This window comes from Apis cerana, linkage group LG13 (genome assembly GCF_029169275.1).
Source record: "Apis cerana isolate GH-2021 linkage group LG13, AcerK_1.0, whole genome shotgun sequence".
NCBI classification, from domain to species: Eukaryota; Metazoa; Arthropoda; class Insecta; order Hymenoptera; family Apidae; genus Apis; species Apis cerana.
Window position 1 is genome coordinate 5,711,716 of NC_083864.1, and position 17,564 is coordinate 5,729,279.

The window sequence follows — 17,564 nt, forward strand, 5'->3', positions numbered from 1 at the left end:
TTTATATCACCTCTCGGTTCGAATGTCTCGAATAAATTTTTTTTTGTTTCTTTCTTTTTCATTTATACCGTCCCGATGTCTCTCTAATCTTTGTACAGATCCGTGGTCCAGCCAAGTGGGAGATGGATGTAAGTAATGAATTATATCCCGACACTGTTTCGCGACACAATAGTCGATATTTTCATTCGCCTGTGTAATGTAACCGGGGCGGCTCTTTATCGAAGTAAAATACTAACGGAACGCGATGGATTCGTGGCGCATAAGCATTTTCATTCATATCTCTCTCTCTCGTTTCCAACCCTTTCTCTCCCCCTCCCCTCTTCCATCCCCCTCCACTCTCTCCTTCCCTTCGTCTCCCACTTTTCTCCACTTCTCCTTCAGAGATAGAGAATAATTTCGCCGTGACACAGTTCAAGCCTCGGTCTCCGATAATAGCTGCATGCTAATGGCATTGTTTGCCACATTAAAATTACCGCTCCTCTCAATCGGCACTAATTGATTATTACGCCGCATCGAAACTATTCAAGAATTATGATGCCATTAATTGACGTAGAGTGGATGCTCAAACGATCCGTTACCGCGGTGGAAAAAATTTGCGGTTGCGTCGAGGGGATGATGTATTGTTCCCCTCTTTACATTACCAGGATTCCATCGTCGAAATTATGCAAACCGGATGATTTATTTATCGGGGGAATCGGTTTAGACGATAGCCAGGGAACGTGATCGAAACTAAATTTCGCGATCACGAATACAACAAGTATTATCCCCCGATTAAAGACGGTTTTAATCGGCACTCGATTATATGTTTACCATGCACACCATCAAACGCACTTGATCGAGTGGTTCGATACCGAACTGGAATGCAACGAGAATTACTTTCCCAGAGGTGATTTCACCTTCCTGTTCGACTTGCCCGGAATATTGCACCGTTGGGGAATACTACTAAGCTTCCGGCCGATATATTCAAAGACCGAATTCCAAAATTAAAACATTTATATCATCCTGCTTGCATTCCGATGAAATCTATTCGATCCATTCGAACTTACGCGAATACCGAATAACTATGTATAAATATGTACACGTATCTCGCCTTATAATCGTGTTAACGATTATAAAAAAGAAAAAAAAGCGTCGGGAAATTTGTCTAATTTGTTTACGTTCGATCGTTTTTTATCCTTTCTCTTCCTTTTCTTTTCTTCTTTTTTTTTTTTTTTTCTTTCTTTCCAAGGAACCATTTCCCGTTGACCCGATTTTAAGGAGGCGCGAATCACCCTCGGCCCGCAATCACCGACCGTCATTCGAGCGTGATAAATTTGAATCGTTAATATCGTGTACCAACAGCTACCAGATCTGGACGTCATTATTCCAGAAAGATGACTCTAATCTATTCGGAATCGTCTCGTCAACGGGAACAGGATCGAATGGATCGTTTCCAAATTGTGTCTTCGATAGTGGTGGAATTATTTCCTGCAAGAGATCGGATCCCATCCCGTTACAACGAAACACGTACGTATTTACTTTATTAGGGATAGAAAAAACAATATGGAGATCAGGTATACTCTTTTTTTTTTTCAAAGAAACTCGATCGATGTGTCACAATTATTTCCGATAATTAATTATTGATCCAACGTTCTCACGATTGGATTTAGGTGGTGGTGGTAACGTTGTAAGCCGAGCGCGTTTGGAAGTTTCAGCTTTGGAACAAGATCGCGACTAGGAATCGAATCACGTTACCACGACGTAACAGATATCAATGTCCACGTAGCACAAAGGACGCACTCTCCTAATTCCGGTTCGAGACGTGTGCGATCGGTTGTAGGCCAGACAGATCCGGGAGGGGGACACTTTCCACAGATGCGAATCAATTGTATTCCCCAGCATGCTCTGTCTCTCTTGCGCCGCGGTCGTACACATCGGTAATTCGAAGCTCCGGCCGCTCATTTTACAACCCTCATCGACGCGCAAGCAATCCTTTATAGGCGGGGATGAAATGATTCCGTGACGATGATCGATCAGAAAACAGAGCCGCCGACTCGAGAAACCACGGTCCCCGTAATTTTGAACGGGAAGCCGCTCGACGCAAAATTAAATGGAAATTTTGCTAATGCTTCCCTCAACTTTCGTGACCGACATCGGCCGCTGTTTCAACTTTGTAACACCGTGCTCGCCATTCCTCGAGTTGGCCCCGAGTTTCATTTTTGATGGATTTCTCGCTCCTATCGATTTGAATAAGGAAGCGGAAGGGGAAGGGGGAAGGGGAGGGAAGAGCGAAAACGAGGACGAAGATTGATGCGCGAACCAAGCTAACGAATTAGAAGTTGGCGGCATCAAAACCTGGAAAGTGTAAGAGACATCCCGCCCGTAATCTCAGTTGGTAACTGCTTCAAGTTTTAATGCACTTAGGCGGCAATTCTGGTAAAGGCTATTCAAACTTTATCTTCAGTTGAATCGTCATTCACCCCGTATCCGTTTATTCATCCTTGCGAAATATACACTCGTCCTGTTCTTTCAGTTCTAGGAAACGGAACACCGCGATGAAATCGACGAAAGAAATTCGTTTTCGTTTGTAATATCGAGTAATATCAGCCAGGAAATAGCCGAATACAATTTCCTTTCGCTAAGTTTTCGGGATTAGCGAATTAATTCCCGGCATTTGGAAGGATCGAGGCGAACCAATTCTATGAAGCTTGATTAAACCGGTTTAGCGATATCCGTATTCTTAATTGTTTCGCAATTACCAAGCAAAAGCTCGTAGAAGCGGTCGACCGACACCATCTAGGGGAAGATCGATAAGAATGCTTATTGCGGACGATGCTCGGTTTTGCGGTGCTTCGGAAAAACACTGGAAAAGAACAGAACGGAACTGGAAACGGATCGAAAACTAGATTCGAACCTTTACGTTTTTCTTATGCAGGATTTCTTCAATAAATTTGAATTCAGATTTTTTTTCCACATTTCGACAACGAATTGTACCCGTGATTCAATTCAGGATATCGTTTTTTTAATGTGTGTAACTTTGGTTAAAAGATATTGCGTTAATTGCGTCATTCAGATTTTTGCAAATAAATCTAAACGCACCAAGATAAATAAAAAAATCCAAAGACACGATTTCATCTTCCATATGGTGTGTATTCGACGCAACGAACCAAGATGCACAATCGGAGATGACATCGTAAAGCCATAAACGTAAAGCCAAGTAACGCGCGTTACGCCACGTTACTACGTCTCTTCGATCTCGAACAATAAAATTATCTATTTTTTTTTCAATTATATTTTCGCCATATCCAGATTCGAAAAGATTTTGTTCTTGTAACACCAAGAGCACCAAGTTTTAATCAGGCTCGTTAAAAATCGGGGCAGCCCAACTCGGTATATTATTCTCGGGATATGGGCCGAGGAACGTGTTTCTCGTTCATCTTAGGCGAATTTCCGGAAGAAATTCCAAGCCCATAATACGGCCACTAAGCCCTACCCGCTCGTCAACGAGGATAATTCTACCAAGTACCTGGTCGGTGTCGGGAAATGACTGTGTTCGCCAGCTCGATGACCTTATCGACCAGGCTGGGATTGACCCACGCCTCGTCAGCCTTTTACCGACGAACCGTGATAAGCCCTGATTGTTATATACGACGATCGAGCTAGCTCGTGCCATCCAAAGCCAGAACAAACTCGTTTTGGATGCCCTTTGGACCGCGTCATCCACTTAAGATAGTCGCCCGACATCGATCCACGTCTCAGAAAAATTTGTTTGCGTTCCTCCTCTGGCGGTTGAGAAGGTGGATCAAGACGTACAATGGTTATTGCATACCTACATACATCTTTACGTATATGTAAAAAGCGCATACAAATAGTTCGATGTTGATTTCAACCGAAGCGAGCATTCTTCGAAATGGACCATTTTTCATTATTACAAATCCACGTGCGCGCGGTCGGTTAGAAGAAAAAATAAAAAAGGGAGGGAGAAAAATACGAAACGAAAGAAACAATAAAAAAAGAAAAAAAGAAAATGAAAAGAGTAATCGGAAAATGTGACCACTGTGCACATGTAGAAAATGTAAAATATTGTTACTTGTCGTAACAATTAATTTGTCGAACAACGGAAAAGGAAAATTTTAGCGCAAACGTGTCTAATTGCGCAATACGCTTCCAGACACATAGATGGCTAACGTAATTGCGGTGAAACATGCATTTGAAAGCCTTTAAATATTGAACGTGGTTCCGATGAATATTTCAAGGTACGAAGGGTCGACGTACACGGTTAATAGTCTGTGAATTTTATCGTATTCGCCAAAGCTAGCTTGAACCCGTGAAAAAGTAAAAATTCATACACACGCGATTCACGCACGATATCCTTTTTGAAGCGGCACAAATCGCGGATTCTTTTTTCCACCGTGGTAATAACGGGATCGCGTTGCGCGAACAACAAGAAAAGAAAGGAAAAAAAAAAAAAAAAGAAGGTCTTGTAAACTACTGTACTGTATACTTGTGGTTCCCTTTACATCGAAACAGGGAAATATATATTTTTATACTGGAGCAGGAAGAAATACGTTTTTCGTGCTGGATTAGATTTCCGTCGGACCTGGATAAAATGGTAAAATGGTTTTTGACGCGCAATGGTTCTACCTTGTGACAAGTTCACGGTGTTATGCATACAACAGCGAGCTTGTCCCCGTTGTCGAAGGATTATACGCTGCCTGGCGCGGATGTAACGACTTTGACGAAACAACAGGATGATCCAGTGGAGGATAGGTGCTCACGTATACGTGCATATAGATACCCGCGATACCCGTGGGTTCTCGGGCTACGCAAAATGCATTTTAAAGAAATATTTATGCGGTTGCCCGCGTGCATACATCCGAGGGCGTGATACACTTTTCAGAGGGAAGGATAACCTTTTTTTGTTTACGAGGGAGAAACTCGATGCCGCTCGGTGAGAGCTTAAAAAGAAAGATGATACATCGCGTTACGATACAGATACAATACTCGATAATATTCCATTCCGACTTTTACGGGGAGTTTTATAACACGTGACACGTTCCACGTGTCGCGAAAAATTGTGCTGCGAAATAGAAGGATGGGATCGGGACTCTTTGAGGAATTACCATTAACATTCCCGTGTATAGCCGGGAAAATACCTGAAGCGACTTTTTCCAATCGCGAATCGGCCTGTATATGCGCCTCTATTCGTCGCGAAACGTACATTCTTTATGGAACGGTGGCAAACCATCCGGGGGCGGAATAAAAATGGAACAACGGGATCGATATCGAGCCTGTTAATGCTTATATCTGGTCTTATACAAAAATAATTTCTATCGGAACAAAGGGCGGAGCGTGGGCATTGTTCGCGGAGGGTGGAAAGGAGGAGAGAGGATAAATTGAATTTTCAACGTTGTAAAAACGTAAGAGAGGGAGAGGGGAAGAAAGGCAGAGAGGGAGAAAAAAAATTCGATTTCGAGCGCAGCTAGTTGCGCGACGTTGCGCTATCGGCAATCATTATCGCCACTTTACGATACTCCATATGTACGATCGCGATCGAAAAAAAATCGAAGAGAAAAGTTTTACTTTTACCGCCGTGAATTTTATCGCCGTGCATCTACTTTGTTCTCACTTTGAATCGCGCCCGATACGAGACGCGAACTAATCCCGCCGCGCGAGCAGATACATTTTGAATAAATGTATCCCGTATAAATTATAAGACGGTCGTGATGCCATCAGCGTCGCGGTGATTCAAGCCGTACCGAATATTTTCTTGAATGGAAGCTTTTTTTAATAAAAGCATTGTCCCAGCGTCGGACGAATTGGAAATTCCTTTTCCAATTCCGTACAAGCCTCGTAGCCCCGCACAAAAGATGCACACGATCTGGCGTCAGATCGGATCTCGATCGATCGTAGAAACGATCGTAGAAACTCGGCCTATTCTAACGGTATAATGGCGTACGATCACGAAGCGGTTGACTCTTTTGTTAAAGGGAGAGATAACAAACCGCGATTCGCATGGGTAATTCGTTGCGGAGTCGATCGATCGCGGAATTCGAAATTACGAAGAGATACAGGTGTATCCGGACAACCGAGTGCAATCGTGCAACGATCTTTCTCTCCCCACCCTTCCTCGCTCGAAAGAGAAGGAAGAAAGAAAGGAAAGATCGTTTCGCAATTTCTGCCTCTGCTTCTGGTTCAACGAAACGCAGTCACCTCGTTGACGGGGTTGGGAGAGCACCGTCATCGATCGCTATCGCGTGGTTATCTCGAGCAACGCGATCGAAGTGTTTCGAAACGACGTCGTCTGTTTCTCATCGATTCTACGCGTATCTTATCGTAAATTACGTCGTCGAAAGTATCCCCCGATTCACGGGGAAGATTTCAAAATGGGAAGTCCATTTGGCAGGGCTTGGGAAGGATGGCTTGAGGATGGTAAATGAGATAAGTTAGATCGATGGAAGAAAGATATCGCGAAGTCAAACGCGAAAAAAACTGGTGTGAAAAGGTAAGTTAGTTAAGAAGCAAGATGCCAAGATGCCTCTTTTACCGCGGTTTCCTCTCTCGCACGAGTTTCCGATTCCTGTTTGATTGCATAAGGCTGGATTTAAGACGGGTCGAACTAAGTTTCACTCGTGAGAAGGAAAAAAGGAGCGACGACGTCCTAAGACTGTAAGAAGAGGAAGAATTTCTCGTTTTGTACGTATGTATATCTATATAGGGCAAACTTTCGGTCAGATCGAGGGACGGAGTTTAAAGTTGGGGGGAACAGAGAGAGAGAGAGAGAGAGAGAGTTCGTGATCGATTTTCAAACGGAGTTAAACTTCCTTCTCTTCTTACGTGAATGATAATCGGTCGTGAAAATTTCATCGAATCCACGTATTTTTTTCTTTCTTTTTCCTCTTCTTTTTCCTCATTCCATTTTCCTCGTTGACACGAGGCCGTCATCAAGGCCAAGCATACGATTCGAAACTGATCGAAAGAAAAAGTCGTCATCACGGATTTGCACGGATACAAAAGTTTTCCTCCTCGCGGCCGGATTCTTTCCCGCACGTGTATCGCTATCGTTGCGTTTTCGTCGTTATCTGGAAATATACCGGGGAATCCCAATCTATGCTTTTCCAGATATAACTTGTTGATACTACGGATGTAACGATTCCATGAGGAAAGAATCGCTGATTTCGTTTGATAAACCGGTTATTGCAATGTAGCCATTCCTTTTTCTCTCTCTCTCTCTCTCTTCTTTATCTCTTTTCTTTCGTCGAACGAAATTGCGAATGATTTATGATTGTGTTACGAGAGGGATTTCGACGAGCCAATAATTTATTCCCCGAAATATGATCGATTTTATTGTAATTTACGAACCGTTTAGCCGGACAAATTCGAATGATTGACAAATTGACGATGATGGAGGGAATCCCACCGCGATGAAGTTGCGGGCCTACGTATCAGATATCTGAATGAAATTCGAAATCGAGCAAGACGAATATATCCATGGATATAACAAAGTCACGTTTCGATCAATTCTCTTCTTTCCTCTCTCTTTCCTCCCTCCTCTCTCTCTCTCTCTCTCTTTAGTTTCGTTTCACAAAAGAATTACGCGTTGCGGGAATGATTTATACATCCTATTTCCTGTAGTTAAATCAATTTCTCTACCGTTAGAGCGGAAAGGGGGGAAAGAGGGGGAGGAAGGAGGGAAGGAAAATATTTCGTCTCGCGCAAACAGGGGAGCGAAATCGGAGCGAATGGGAATAACCGGTGTGCGCGGAACAGCAGATAAATGCGTTCTGTCCCAAGTATGTGTGTCCGAACGGCGCGTATTTAATGAGTTTAAAATCTGGCGTTGACCCAAAATCATCCTCCCCCTCCCCCACCCCCCCTCGTTCGCACCGTGTCAACCGTATTAATCGAACGCACGTTTCGGACGAGATAACACGCGGCTCGAGTTATCCGTCACAACGGATGGTAGAGGGGGGGAAAAAAGAAAAAAGAAAAAAGGAAGAAAGAAACGAATCGATATTCGACGACTTGTTTTCCCCTCCCCTTGGATAATCAAGGGGAGTTAAAACTTAACACCGTATATAAAAGGGAAAAGTTATATTTCATACGAATGAGGAAAACGCCCTCGTTTCTTCACGCTCCCTTTCCCCCGTTTCTTATAAACGAATTTACTCGGACTTTAAACTCCCGCTCGAACTTGTTCCGTATTCCGGCAACGAAACGACACGAGGGAGGGGTGGGCGAGAGGAGGAAGGGAGGGAGGGAGGAAGGAGGAAAGAGGTCCTCCGTCATGGTCCATCTATCAATCGAACCGGTAAAAGTTTCACGAAGGTGTTCACAAAGCGAGTCGATATTTCTGACCGGCGGGTATAGACCACCCCCCCTCGCCTCGATGCTCCCTCGATTCGGTTCCATTAGAATGGTGGCAGGGCCGAAATGAAACATAACCGGTTCGCTCGGTGCACCGCACAGCGTGTCGCTATCGTGGCGGTCGACGTCCGGCAACTTGCGGACATAATTCAACCGCGCGCACAATCGGCCCGCCGACAGTCGCGTGTAATCTTGCGTGTACGCGTCGCCCGATATCAGCTCGGAATAGAGTCGTAGCTGGCCAGAGGATGCACGAGATGGTACGTATCCCCTTTTCGACAGACGAGCATGTGTACACCTATTTATATATATATATATTTATTTATGATTGTGCAGGGGGAACGAACGAGCGGGCTTCTCTTTCGTTCGTCGGCTTTTGATTTACATTAATTGATTTCCCAGACCGATACCTGTGGCCTAGTGGATGAATGATAACCACGACGAGATTCGATTCGCGCATGCATATGTATAATTCTAGCTCCAATCGAGGAGGAGTGTGATTGAAGAGAGAGAGAGGAGAAGGTATATCGGTGATTCGAGCGTCGCAGAGCGAAGGGGGTGATTTACGAGGAAAAAATGAAACTAGCTTTTGGTTGATGGGCAATATCGAGCCGCTTTTCGGCACGGGACAAAAGCGGCTTTATTAACCATTAATTCATGACGTATGCTAATTACGGGGGATAATGAATACATTGTGAAACATGAAAGTTAAAAGACCACCGATCCGATATTATAGTCTCCAGTTACTATCTGTCGCGTTTAATTAACAGTGTCGTTGTTCCTCCGTTTCCCCCGAAAAACGAAATGTTACTCGAAATGTAATTGTCATCTCAAATTTCTTTTTTTTTTTTTCCTCCCTCTCTACCTTTTATCCCACCTTTATCCCTGCTCTTGTTTTTTCCCTCGCTCGTGTCATATTCCTTTTTTCGTTTTTAATTAAACCCCTCTCTCGTTTTGCCACTCTTCAGGAATTTAAATATTTCATCGAGGATTACAACGATTCTCCCGTGCCATCGGTGAAACGAATATCCTAAAATACAGCGGAGCGGGCTGGCCATATCCGAAACCACACTTATTGGAGGGAACGTCTAGCCAAAACCGATGAGAAATTTGCCACCGTTAATTCCCGTTTTGCCCGTTTCTAGGATTAACAACATGTCCGTTTTCTCGCTCGATTTCGCGGCTCGATACTCGGCCGTGAGAGAGGCGGAAAGAGAGAGATCGATCGCAAACGAGAGAGAGAGAGAGAGAGAGAGACAGAGAGAAAGAGCGCAGTGAAGATTCTAGTAGTAGAGATTTTTAAATCGTTATTATTATACACTCGAGTGTACGCAAGTTCGAAATGGCTGGCCTTCATAAAAGGGAATAGAGACACGCAGTTTACGTTCGATCGAGCGTGGAACCGGCGTGGAATTTTATGGTTGAGAACTTCGCAAGAGTCGTGCATGCGGTGTAACTTTGTTTCGTCCGTCACTTCGTTGTCGGATACGGATTATAAAAGTTCCTGGTCGATTTTAGGTGACCGCGAACCTACGCGCATATACATGCACTGTCAGCCTGTGATCTACGGGGTGATCAAACTTCGCTGTGGCGTACGTTGTTCGCCTTAAAAATGGACGAGATTATTCCTTGTTTCATTCTCTTCTTTCTCCACTCTCATCCTTATTTTACTCGCTTCTACTTTTCCAAAAGTTTCCAACTTTACGGATAAAATATAGCGTTCAATCCGTTGTTTTATGATTTTTTTCCTTTTTTTTTTTTTTTTTTTTGTATAGCGATACAAAATTGGATTATTTTCTGTGTTACTGCGACAACGATGAACCCATGAAAAAATTACGAGAAGATTAAAATAGAGAATTTTATCACGAAACAATTTTTGGCCGCGCAATTTGATCCCGTAATTGGATGTTATAAAAAAAAAAAAAAAAAAAAAGAAAGAAAAGAAATTACGATTAATCGACGATTATCGTATAAAGCGTTGAAGAGGTATGAAACGCGATTAATTTGGCTTACGAGGTAATCGCGAAAGCAAAGCAGCTGTACCATTAATCTCGGTCAATCTTGGCGGAATGACGTTTCGTGCTATCCCCGTGTGAAACGTAATCTCACACCCTTGCTCGACACTGTACGCTAAGAGGGATTATGGCAAGTCGCGGTTCGAAGCATCGACACGCAATTAAAGATCACCCTGTATTCGATGCGGACGATATCGGTCGTTCGGCGAAACGTTATCAGCACCTACGTTACAATTTTCCGTTCCAATGCCGGGCTGCGAACGTCGAATCGACGATATGCGGCCTGCATGCAACTAAACAATGCACCCTGTCGCCAACCGTGGACGGCCGTAAATGCATCAGCATAAATCGTCCATTCGATGGAACTATCGAGTGGTGGGGGGAAAAAAAGTCACTATACCGAAGCCGCTGGAACAAAGGCTCAGGTGAACGTTTCTTTTTTTTTCTTTTTTTTTTTTAAGAGCACGTAAAGTAGATGGCGAGTGAAACTATGGATTAAGGGAAAGAGAAGGATCCGTGCGCGAGGAGGGGAAGTAATGGCGAAACGTCTGTAATAATGGTAACTGCGCTCTCACCATTCAAATTTACGCGTAAAAAGCACGTCGAATTGTTTTCGTTTTTTTTTTTTTCCTCCATCGTTTTTGTTTTAACTCTATTTTTCAGCGGAGAAATGATTCCGTTCCGCGGGATCACCACCGTAGATACCGTAACTTCCCTCTTTTTCATTAATTCGTGATTAATTCACCCGAGCTCGCCGTTTCACTGGTCACGCGTTTAAAATAGTTTTTCACCCAACTTTTTGCACAATTCTCCTCCCGCGGAACTTTTGCTCGCGTTACGCTCGTTGATTTTGTTCCCCCTCTCCTCGCCTTTCTTTTTTTTTCGGTCCCGGTTACTCGTTTCCTCCCTCTCTTTTTCTTTTTTTTTTTATTATTCCCCGCTCAACAACGGCTTTTTAGGCTTCGGCTCGTTCGACGCGGAGCGAGATTCGAAACGGGCGAAAAGCCGCGAAGAAGGAGCCGCGCGCTCGCCGAATGACCAGAACGGCTCGCTGGTCTTAAAATATGAAAAATTCAAACGCCTGTTCGAATTTAACGCACGCCCCGTGAATATTTAATGCGTTATAAGTTGACGACGGAACGTGAATTATTCATACAATAGGTGAACTCCCGTTAAACGGGGGGGAGTTTAAACTACATGCGTGTACGTACCTCTTTCCCCGATTGCTTTTGAATATAATGTTAATATTTATAATATAACTTTGCGCTGCCAAGTTGTATCTGGACCGTGGCGATGTTTTCATCCTGGATTTCTAAAGTTTCCTCGTTCCATTTTTGTTGCTACAAACGCCCGATATGTAATTCTAATTAAATTTTTACATATTTCAACACACGGTTGTGGTAGGGGCTGCAGGTGCGTTGTATTCGCTCGTTATAAACCCTCGGCAAAAATGGAATCTCTATTTCATTTCTGCAATATTTTTCGAGTCGGCCATTTTTTTCCAGGCAAGAATATCGTTGGGAAAAAACGTTTATTTAGCGTCTAACGAATTAATATAGAGATGACGGCCGAATAATTTCACGGTTTAACGAGGTAATTCGAATCAATCGATGAGCGCAAATAATAACGATAACGAACTGTAACGATTAATAATTCCCTCGAATAAGTCCATATACTTTTTTTATTTATTTCATCTTTTTTTTCTCTTTTATTTGTTTATTTAATTGTTTACTTCTCCCTCTCCCTCCTCCCTCTCTCCCTCTCCCTCTCTCTCTCTCTCTGTCTCTCTTTTTCGTAAATTTGATAATCAGAATAATAATAATTTATATCCATCTCTGTGATCAATTAATTACTATCGAAACATGCCCGATTCCGCGTCGCGAAAAATTGAGAAAATAATACGAATTTTTTCTGGAAACAGCAATTAATGAAAATTACTTGGAATAAAGCGTTCGAATATTTCACGTTGGGAATACAAATGTTTTCTAACGCGTATTTGAACAGGATATTCGATTCTTCGAAACTCACGTGGAAAAACGTGTATAAAAACGTGTATGATTCGACGAAAAAGTATCGTCGAAGTGATGATTTAAAAAGAAAAAAAAAAAAAAATTCATAAGTGCTTTCGATATATTCGTACTATATAAAGATTAAGTCGATTCGACGAGGGGAACAAACGTTTCTCTTCATTTAAATTAGCGTTCTCTCGATCGTGTTTTATCAAAACTCTTTCTTCCTTTCTTTTCTTCTCCTCCTTCCTCTCCCATTTTTTTTCTCCTCGTGAAAAAAAATTAGATCACTCATCAAGAATAACGAAGAAGGGTCGCGTATCATCTCTTAATTAATGCGCTCACGTTTGACTCTATGCGCAAACGTCGTTCGTATTTGCGTGCATACGAATATGCATCGAATATGCGTGTTTGCATCATCGTATACACCGACGAAGCGTATTGCGTCCTCGAGAAAGCATCGTCTACACCTTTCAATATGGTAAACAGACAGCCACTCGCGAATAAATATTCGTTAGACATTTCTCGTGATCGTCTAATACCAACGTATAAATACACGTATACGTATAGATATACGTGTATACATATATCGAACGATCGAACGCTTCTCGAAACGCTGAAAATTTCTGGAACGATGCTTTCTTCCAATTTGTTATACGTGCCAACGAACGGGTTAATAGTAACGCCGTATGAAAAGAGCGTTTTTTTTTTCAAACAACGTTACGCTAATTTTCCAACCTTTTCCCCGACCTTTTCGACCTGCCCGTTAATCGAGCTTCACCGATCGGATTTCGTTTATCGTCAATTGACAGATAACAATCGTGAGCACGCGGTCCGATGAATAATCTACTCCCCGATCCGATGCGGAAAGAAAAAAAGAACGATACTTCGATACATAATTCGATGTCACCCTTCTTGTTCGTGGAAACGGAAACGCGTATATAATAATCGCCGTGTAAACGTGGACGCACACGACGAGATGGATAAGCAATAAACGCGTTGGTCGAAACATAGAGGCGTAATGACTTTATATAATTGAACTTTGATCACGCGTTCGTATCGTGTCATTCGTTAATGGAATATGTATTTTCCAATGGGCGTTGATCGGATTCCCCTGTGCGACATTGCCGCGAGTGCAACAATGTTTTGCACAGTATCGTTTTAAGGATCGAATTATGATATTACGTAATTTACGTTTCGACCGATTTCGCTCGATGAAAGGTACAAAAGGAGAAATTCTCGTCTCATTTTTATTCCTCGATCGAACCTCTCCCTCGTCTGGATCGTACGTTTCCTCGTATTCTAGAGAGAGAGAGAGAGAGAGATAAATAGATAGATAGATAGATAGAGAGATAAATAGATAGATAGATAGATAGAGAGAAAGAGAGAAAGAGAAATAATTTATCCGAATAACCCTAGAAATTGTCGGAAGAGAGACGGAATTGCTCTTCTCACGGAGAGAGCGATGATCGCAACCACGATTATTATAAAGAGGAATTTAAGATCCGACTTGAAGATGTAAGTGTAACCGTAACACTGAGCTGCCATCCCGATCGCGAAGCATGATATGCCCAAGAAGTTGTGGCCGAATTTAATCGCGACAGGTTTTATCACATTTCGAAGTTTGGCCGCTATAAAAACGGGATAGCCGGTCACGGACAAGAAGACGGCCAGAACGGTGGAAGTGATGCCCAGAATCCCGTGAATGGACTTGAAATGCACCGGTTTCACTCGATACATGACCACCACGCCGGAAACGATGAGGATCAGGCCGAGAATTTGTAGGATCCAGTGAAGGTGGCGTTTGGCACCCCTTGAAAGAAAGTTGGTCAAAACACTGTCACCGGCAAACACGAGAATGGCCTCCGACATCAGCAGGACGTACTGAAAAGGGTAAGAGATGGAGTCGTGAGCGGTCACAGCGGAAGTTGCAGTCGTTGGGCAAAGTCGTTAGAACTTCTTTGGCCACTTCGGTTAGCTGGGCTCTCTCGGTCTTTCCCCCTCGGGAGAGGGACAAAGTCGTATAGTTGGAGCAGGCGTCTGAGCACAGGTCTCAGATAGTTGAATTTCGATCTCGTTGTTGCAGGAGGTGTGTGTAAAAAGTGTGGAAAATAAACGATGCGATTTGAATCGGGCGCAATCGTCACGGAGGATACTCTTGGGTAAGCGAAAACTTTTTCCATGGTTCTTTGGAATTTTTTTTTTCTTTTCTCTCTTCGTTTCCCCTTTCCTTCGTTCCTTTCTTTTCGTCAGCCAGCTAGCAAAGAAGCTTTCGCCTTCTTTTGAGCGATTAAACCGCGAACGATGTTCGCGCAAACTTCTCCCTGATTCAATTTCACAGTTTATGTTGGACTGTTTTCAGGTTTCATCCGGAAATTTCTTCGTTTTGTTCGCCTTTTCCCGTCTGCGGGACTCCCTTATCGCGGTCTTTTGTCATGGAGCGAGAGGAGGCGTTGGAGACGGTGGAAGAAATTGCATGGAATCCGAGAGGGATGATCTTAAACCGAGGGAATGCGTTTGAAAAATGTTTTATTATCGATCGAGATATACATACCCCAATCGTGCAAAAGATGGTGTGTAAATTGACCACGTTGGAACCCCACGAATGATAGAGGGTGTACCCCGTTAGACCAACGATAAGCGCATGATTAACGAGGTCGAGTATGGCGAGGCACGTGCCGCGTGTGCTTCGCCTCGACTCGTCGGAATCTTCCAAATTTGTTGAATTATCCGGAAAGCCTAAAACTCGCGCGGCATCCACCACTTTTGCCATCGGAAACGACTTCTCTTTTCTTCCTTCCGTTTCCTCCATAATTTCGAGATATCTGTAATTTAAAATAAAAAAGAATTATAAGGTCGCTTTTGAATCGAGAAGAATTTTATCGCCCGACTGCATGGAATAGCTTGGTAAAATGAAACTATTCCATAACATTCTTCGTCCAACTTCTGTCTGACATTTGATTAAATTACTTTATACCGTGATATTGCTCGAGTTATCTGTTTCGTCGATATCTGTTATTTAACATTTCAAGCTTTTCTCCATCGTCTAAACTTCGCTTCTTGTCCATTTCTCGTTTCTTTCTCTCTCTCTCTCTCTCTCTCTTTTTTTGCTAATTTTTCATCGAACAAAATATCGGTGTATCAAGATATCAAGGAATGAAAATCTCTTTGACTAATTTCTCAATGGTACACGACAGTCGGAGAAATCGTCGACCTTTTTCCCGTATCGACGTAAAGTTCTTTACGACAAGGCTTGAAAATATTTACGAAATAGTCAAAGAGCCAGCCGGGCGGCAATAGTAATTACTAGGCACGATAAGGGGAATTACAAAGGAGACTGGCTGGTATTTGTGCTGAAGTGATTACATCTGGGATCACGATGGTACTGACCCCTTTAAAATCAGGTCACTGATCGAAAGAAATGAAAATGAGTTCGTTGATCCTGAGTATTCCGCAGGAAACGAAAATGTAAAAAAAAAAAAAGGAAAAAGAAAAGGCATATGACGTTGGGAAAATGGAAAATTTGAATGACGATTAATTTACGATCCGATCGAATGTACGCACATGTTACGCGCGTGAACGTACAATTGGAGCAATTGTGTAGAGACAAGAAATTGTACGGATGATCGATCCTTCCATCCAAAAAAAAAAAAAAAGGAAAAAGAAAAACAAAAAAAAAAGGAAAGGAAAGTTTCTGCTCGCTGAAACATGATTTTTTCTTTTTTCGATCGAGACGTCGTAATCTGTTGGAGTGAATCGAACTCGACTGAATAAAACAAACAAGTATTCCTTCCTCCGTCGAAAGAGGAGAGTAGGTACGCTTCAACCTTCATCGTTCTTACATTTTTATTTTCTCGATTTATTTTGTTCACAATATAGTTCGTTAGACCTCTTCCTTCGTTTCGATTTTTCTCTCCGCTCCCCGTTTGGGAGACGGATTGCTGACTGGCCGCAACTTGAGATTCGCCTTCGATTTCTTTCCCTCATCCGCGGCTCGAGTTGAAAAATTGTTTTATCTCTTCCCCTCTCTTCTCCCGATTTATTACAAACATCGCGTCCGCCTGGCAATCAACTGGCATCGCGACGAGAAATCAGGAATATTACGATCGTTTAATCGAATCGCGCGAGATTTTACCCTCCCTCGACAATTACAGCGTCTCGTGTCTATGGGAGGATAGGGGAGGGGAGGAAGGGGAGACGGGGGTTGGAAAAAAATTTCAACGACGCCGTTGGTGCCGCCGCGACGTCGGTTCCGGGTTTGCGAGAAAAAAAAAAAAAAAGAAACGAGATTTCGTAGAATTTTAAACGACTCGTTAACTCACCAAACAGTCCCGAGTTTCCTCCTTGGTCCGAAATTACGCGAATTCTTCTTAAATTATAGCCGCACTGCGTACGGCAACACCCCACTTCACGCTTTCAAATCTCACAGCTCGAAAACTTGCCCGTTTATTGTATTTCGTGGAGCGTAAATCTCGATGGCGATCCAAGTGCGACTCGATTCATACTAATTGCGGAAATCCTTCGATCGGGCTCGTTGCCGCAATATTGAACATTTCTTTCCTTCTTTCCTTCTTTTCCGTCTCCCTCACTCTCGCGTTCTCGCCGCGAGAATCAAGCCAGATAATTGGAATGGTGATAGTGGCCACGTGACCACGCGGTTTTTATTAATTAAAAGCCTCGTACTGTTATGTGACAAGCTGATAATCGCTGGATGTCATTTTTACGCGACCGGTCGTAGACGATCCAAGCCTTTCTCTTTCCTTTCTCATCCCTTTTCCCCTCCCTTCTCTTTCTTTTCTTATCCCTCTTCTGCTCCGAATCCATCTTACCTTTCTCCGTGACCTCTTCCTCGATCCTTCACCCCCTTCTTCTCGGCCTCTCTCTTCGTATTCTTCCCGAAAAGTTTATTCTCACGCGTCAGGTGCGAGCGAACTGTAGCGCGGCTCGAAATTTCCCAATGCAAATCGGGCGCAATTTCATCGAATCAGATTATCGAATTTAGGATTCGATTGAAATGAGAAATGGAATTACAGGAAAAAAAGTTTGAATCGATCGGAAACGCTGCTCCGGGCCTTTAATTGAGATTAATGCGCGTTCTTTCGCGTGCGCCCAATTTTCCAAGTGACTCGCTATTGCGCGCCATCAAAAATATCCCCCTCATCCGCACCAAAATATATATATATATATATATATG

General features: G+C 43.1%; 1 protein-coding gene and 1 long non-coding RNA gene across 3 annotated transcripts; one reads left to right on the forward strand and one right to left on the reverse strand.

The window, feature by feature from the left end:
* Positions 1-12,024: 12,024 nt before the first annotated feature.
* LOC108000197 (transmembrane reductase CYB561D2-like) lies at positions 12,025-16,978 on the reverse strand. 2 transcript variants are annotated; one of them, XM_062083820.1, is made up of 3 exons: positions 16,693-16,978; positions 14,925-15,195; positions 12,025-14,254 (listed from the first exon to the last, which is right to left on the reverse strand). In XM_062083820.1, the coding sequence occupies exons 2-3, from the start codon at positions 15,180-15,182 to the stop codon at positions 13,772-13,774; spliced, it is 741 nt and encodes a 246-aa protein (XP_061939804.1). In that variant the 5' UTR covers positions 15,183-15,195; positions 16,693-16,978; the 3' UTR covers positions 12,025-13,771. The 2 variants fall into 2 exon arrangements, with proteins under 2 accessions (XP_061939804.1, XP_061939805.1); XM_062083821.1 differs by lacking the exon at positions 16,693-16,978 and adding an exon at positions 16,213-16,439.
* Positions 14,319-15,236, forward strand: LOC133667168 (uncharacterized). The gene is made up of 2 exons (XR_009832387.1): positions 14,319-14,532; positions 14,733-15,236. It is a non-coding gene; the product is annotated as an uncharacterized LOC133667168 (long non-coding RNA).
* Positions 16,979-17,564: the final 586 nt, after the last annotated feature.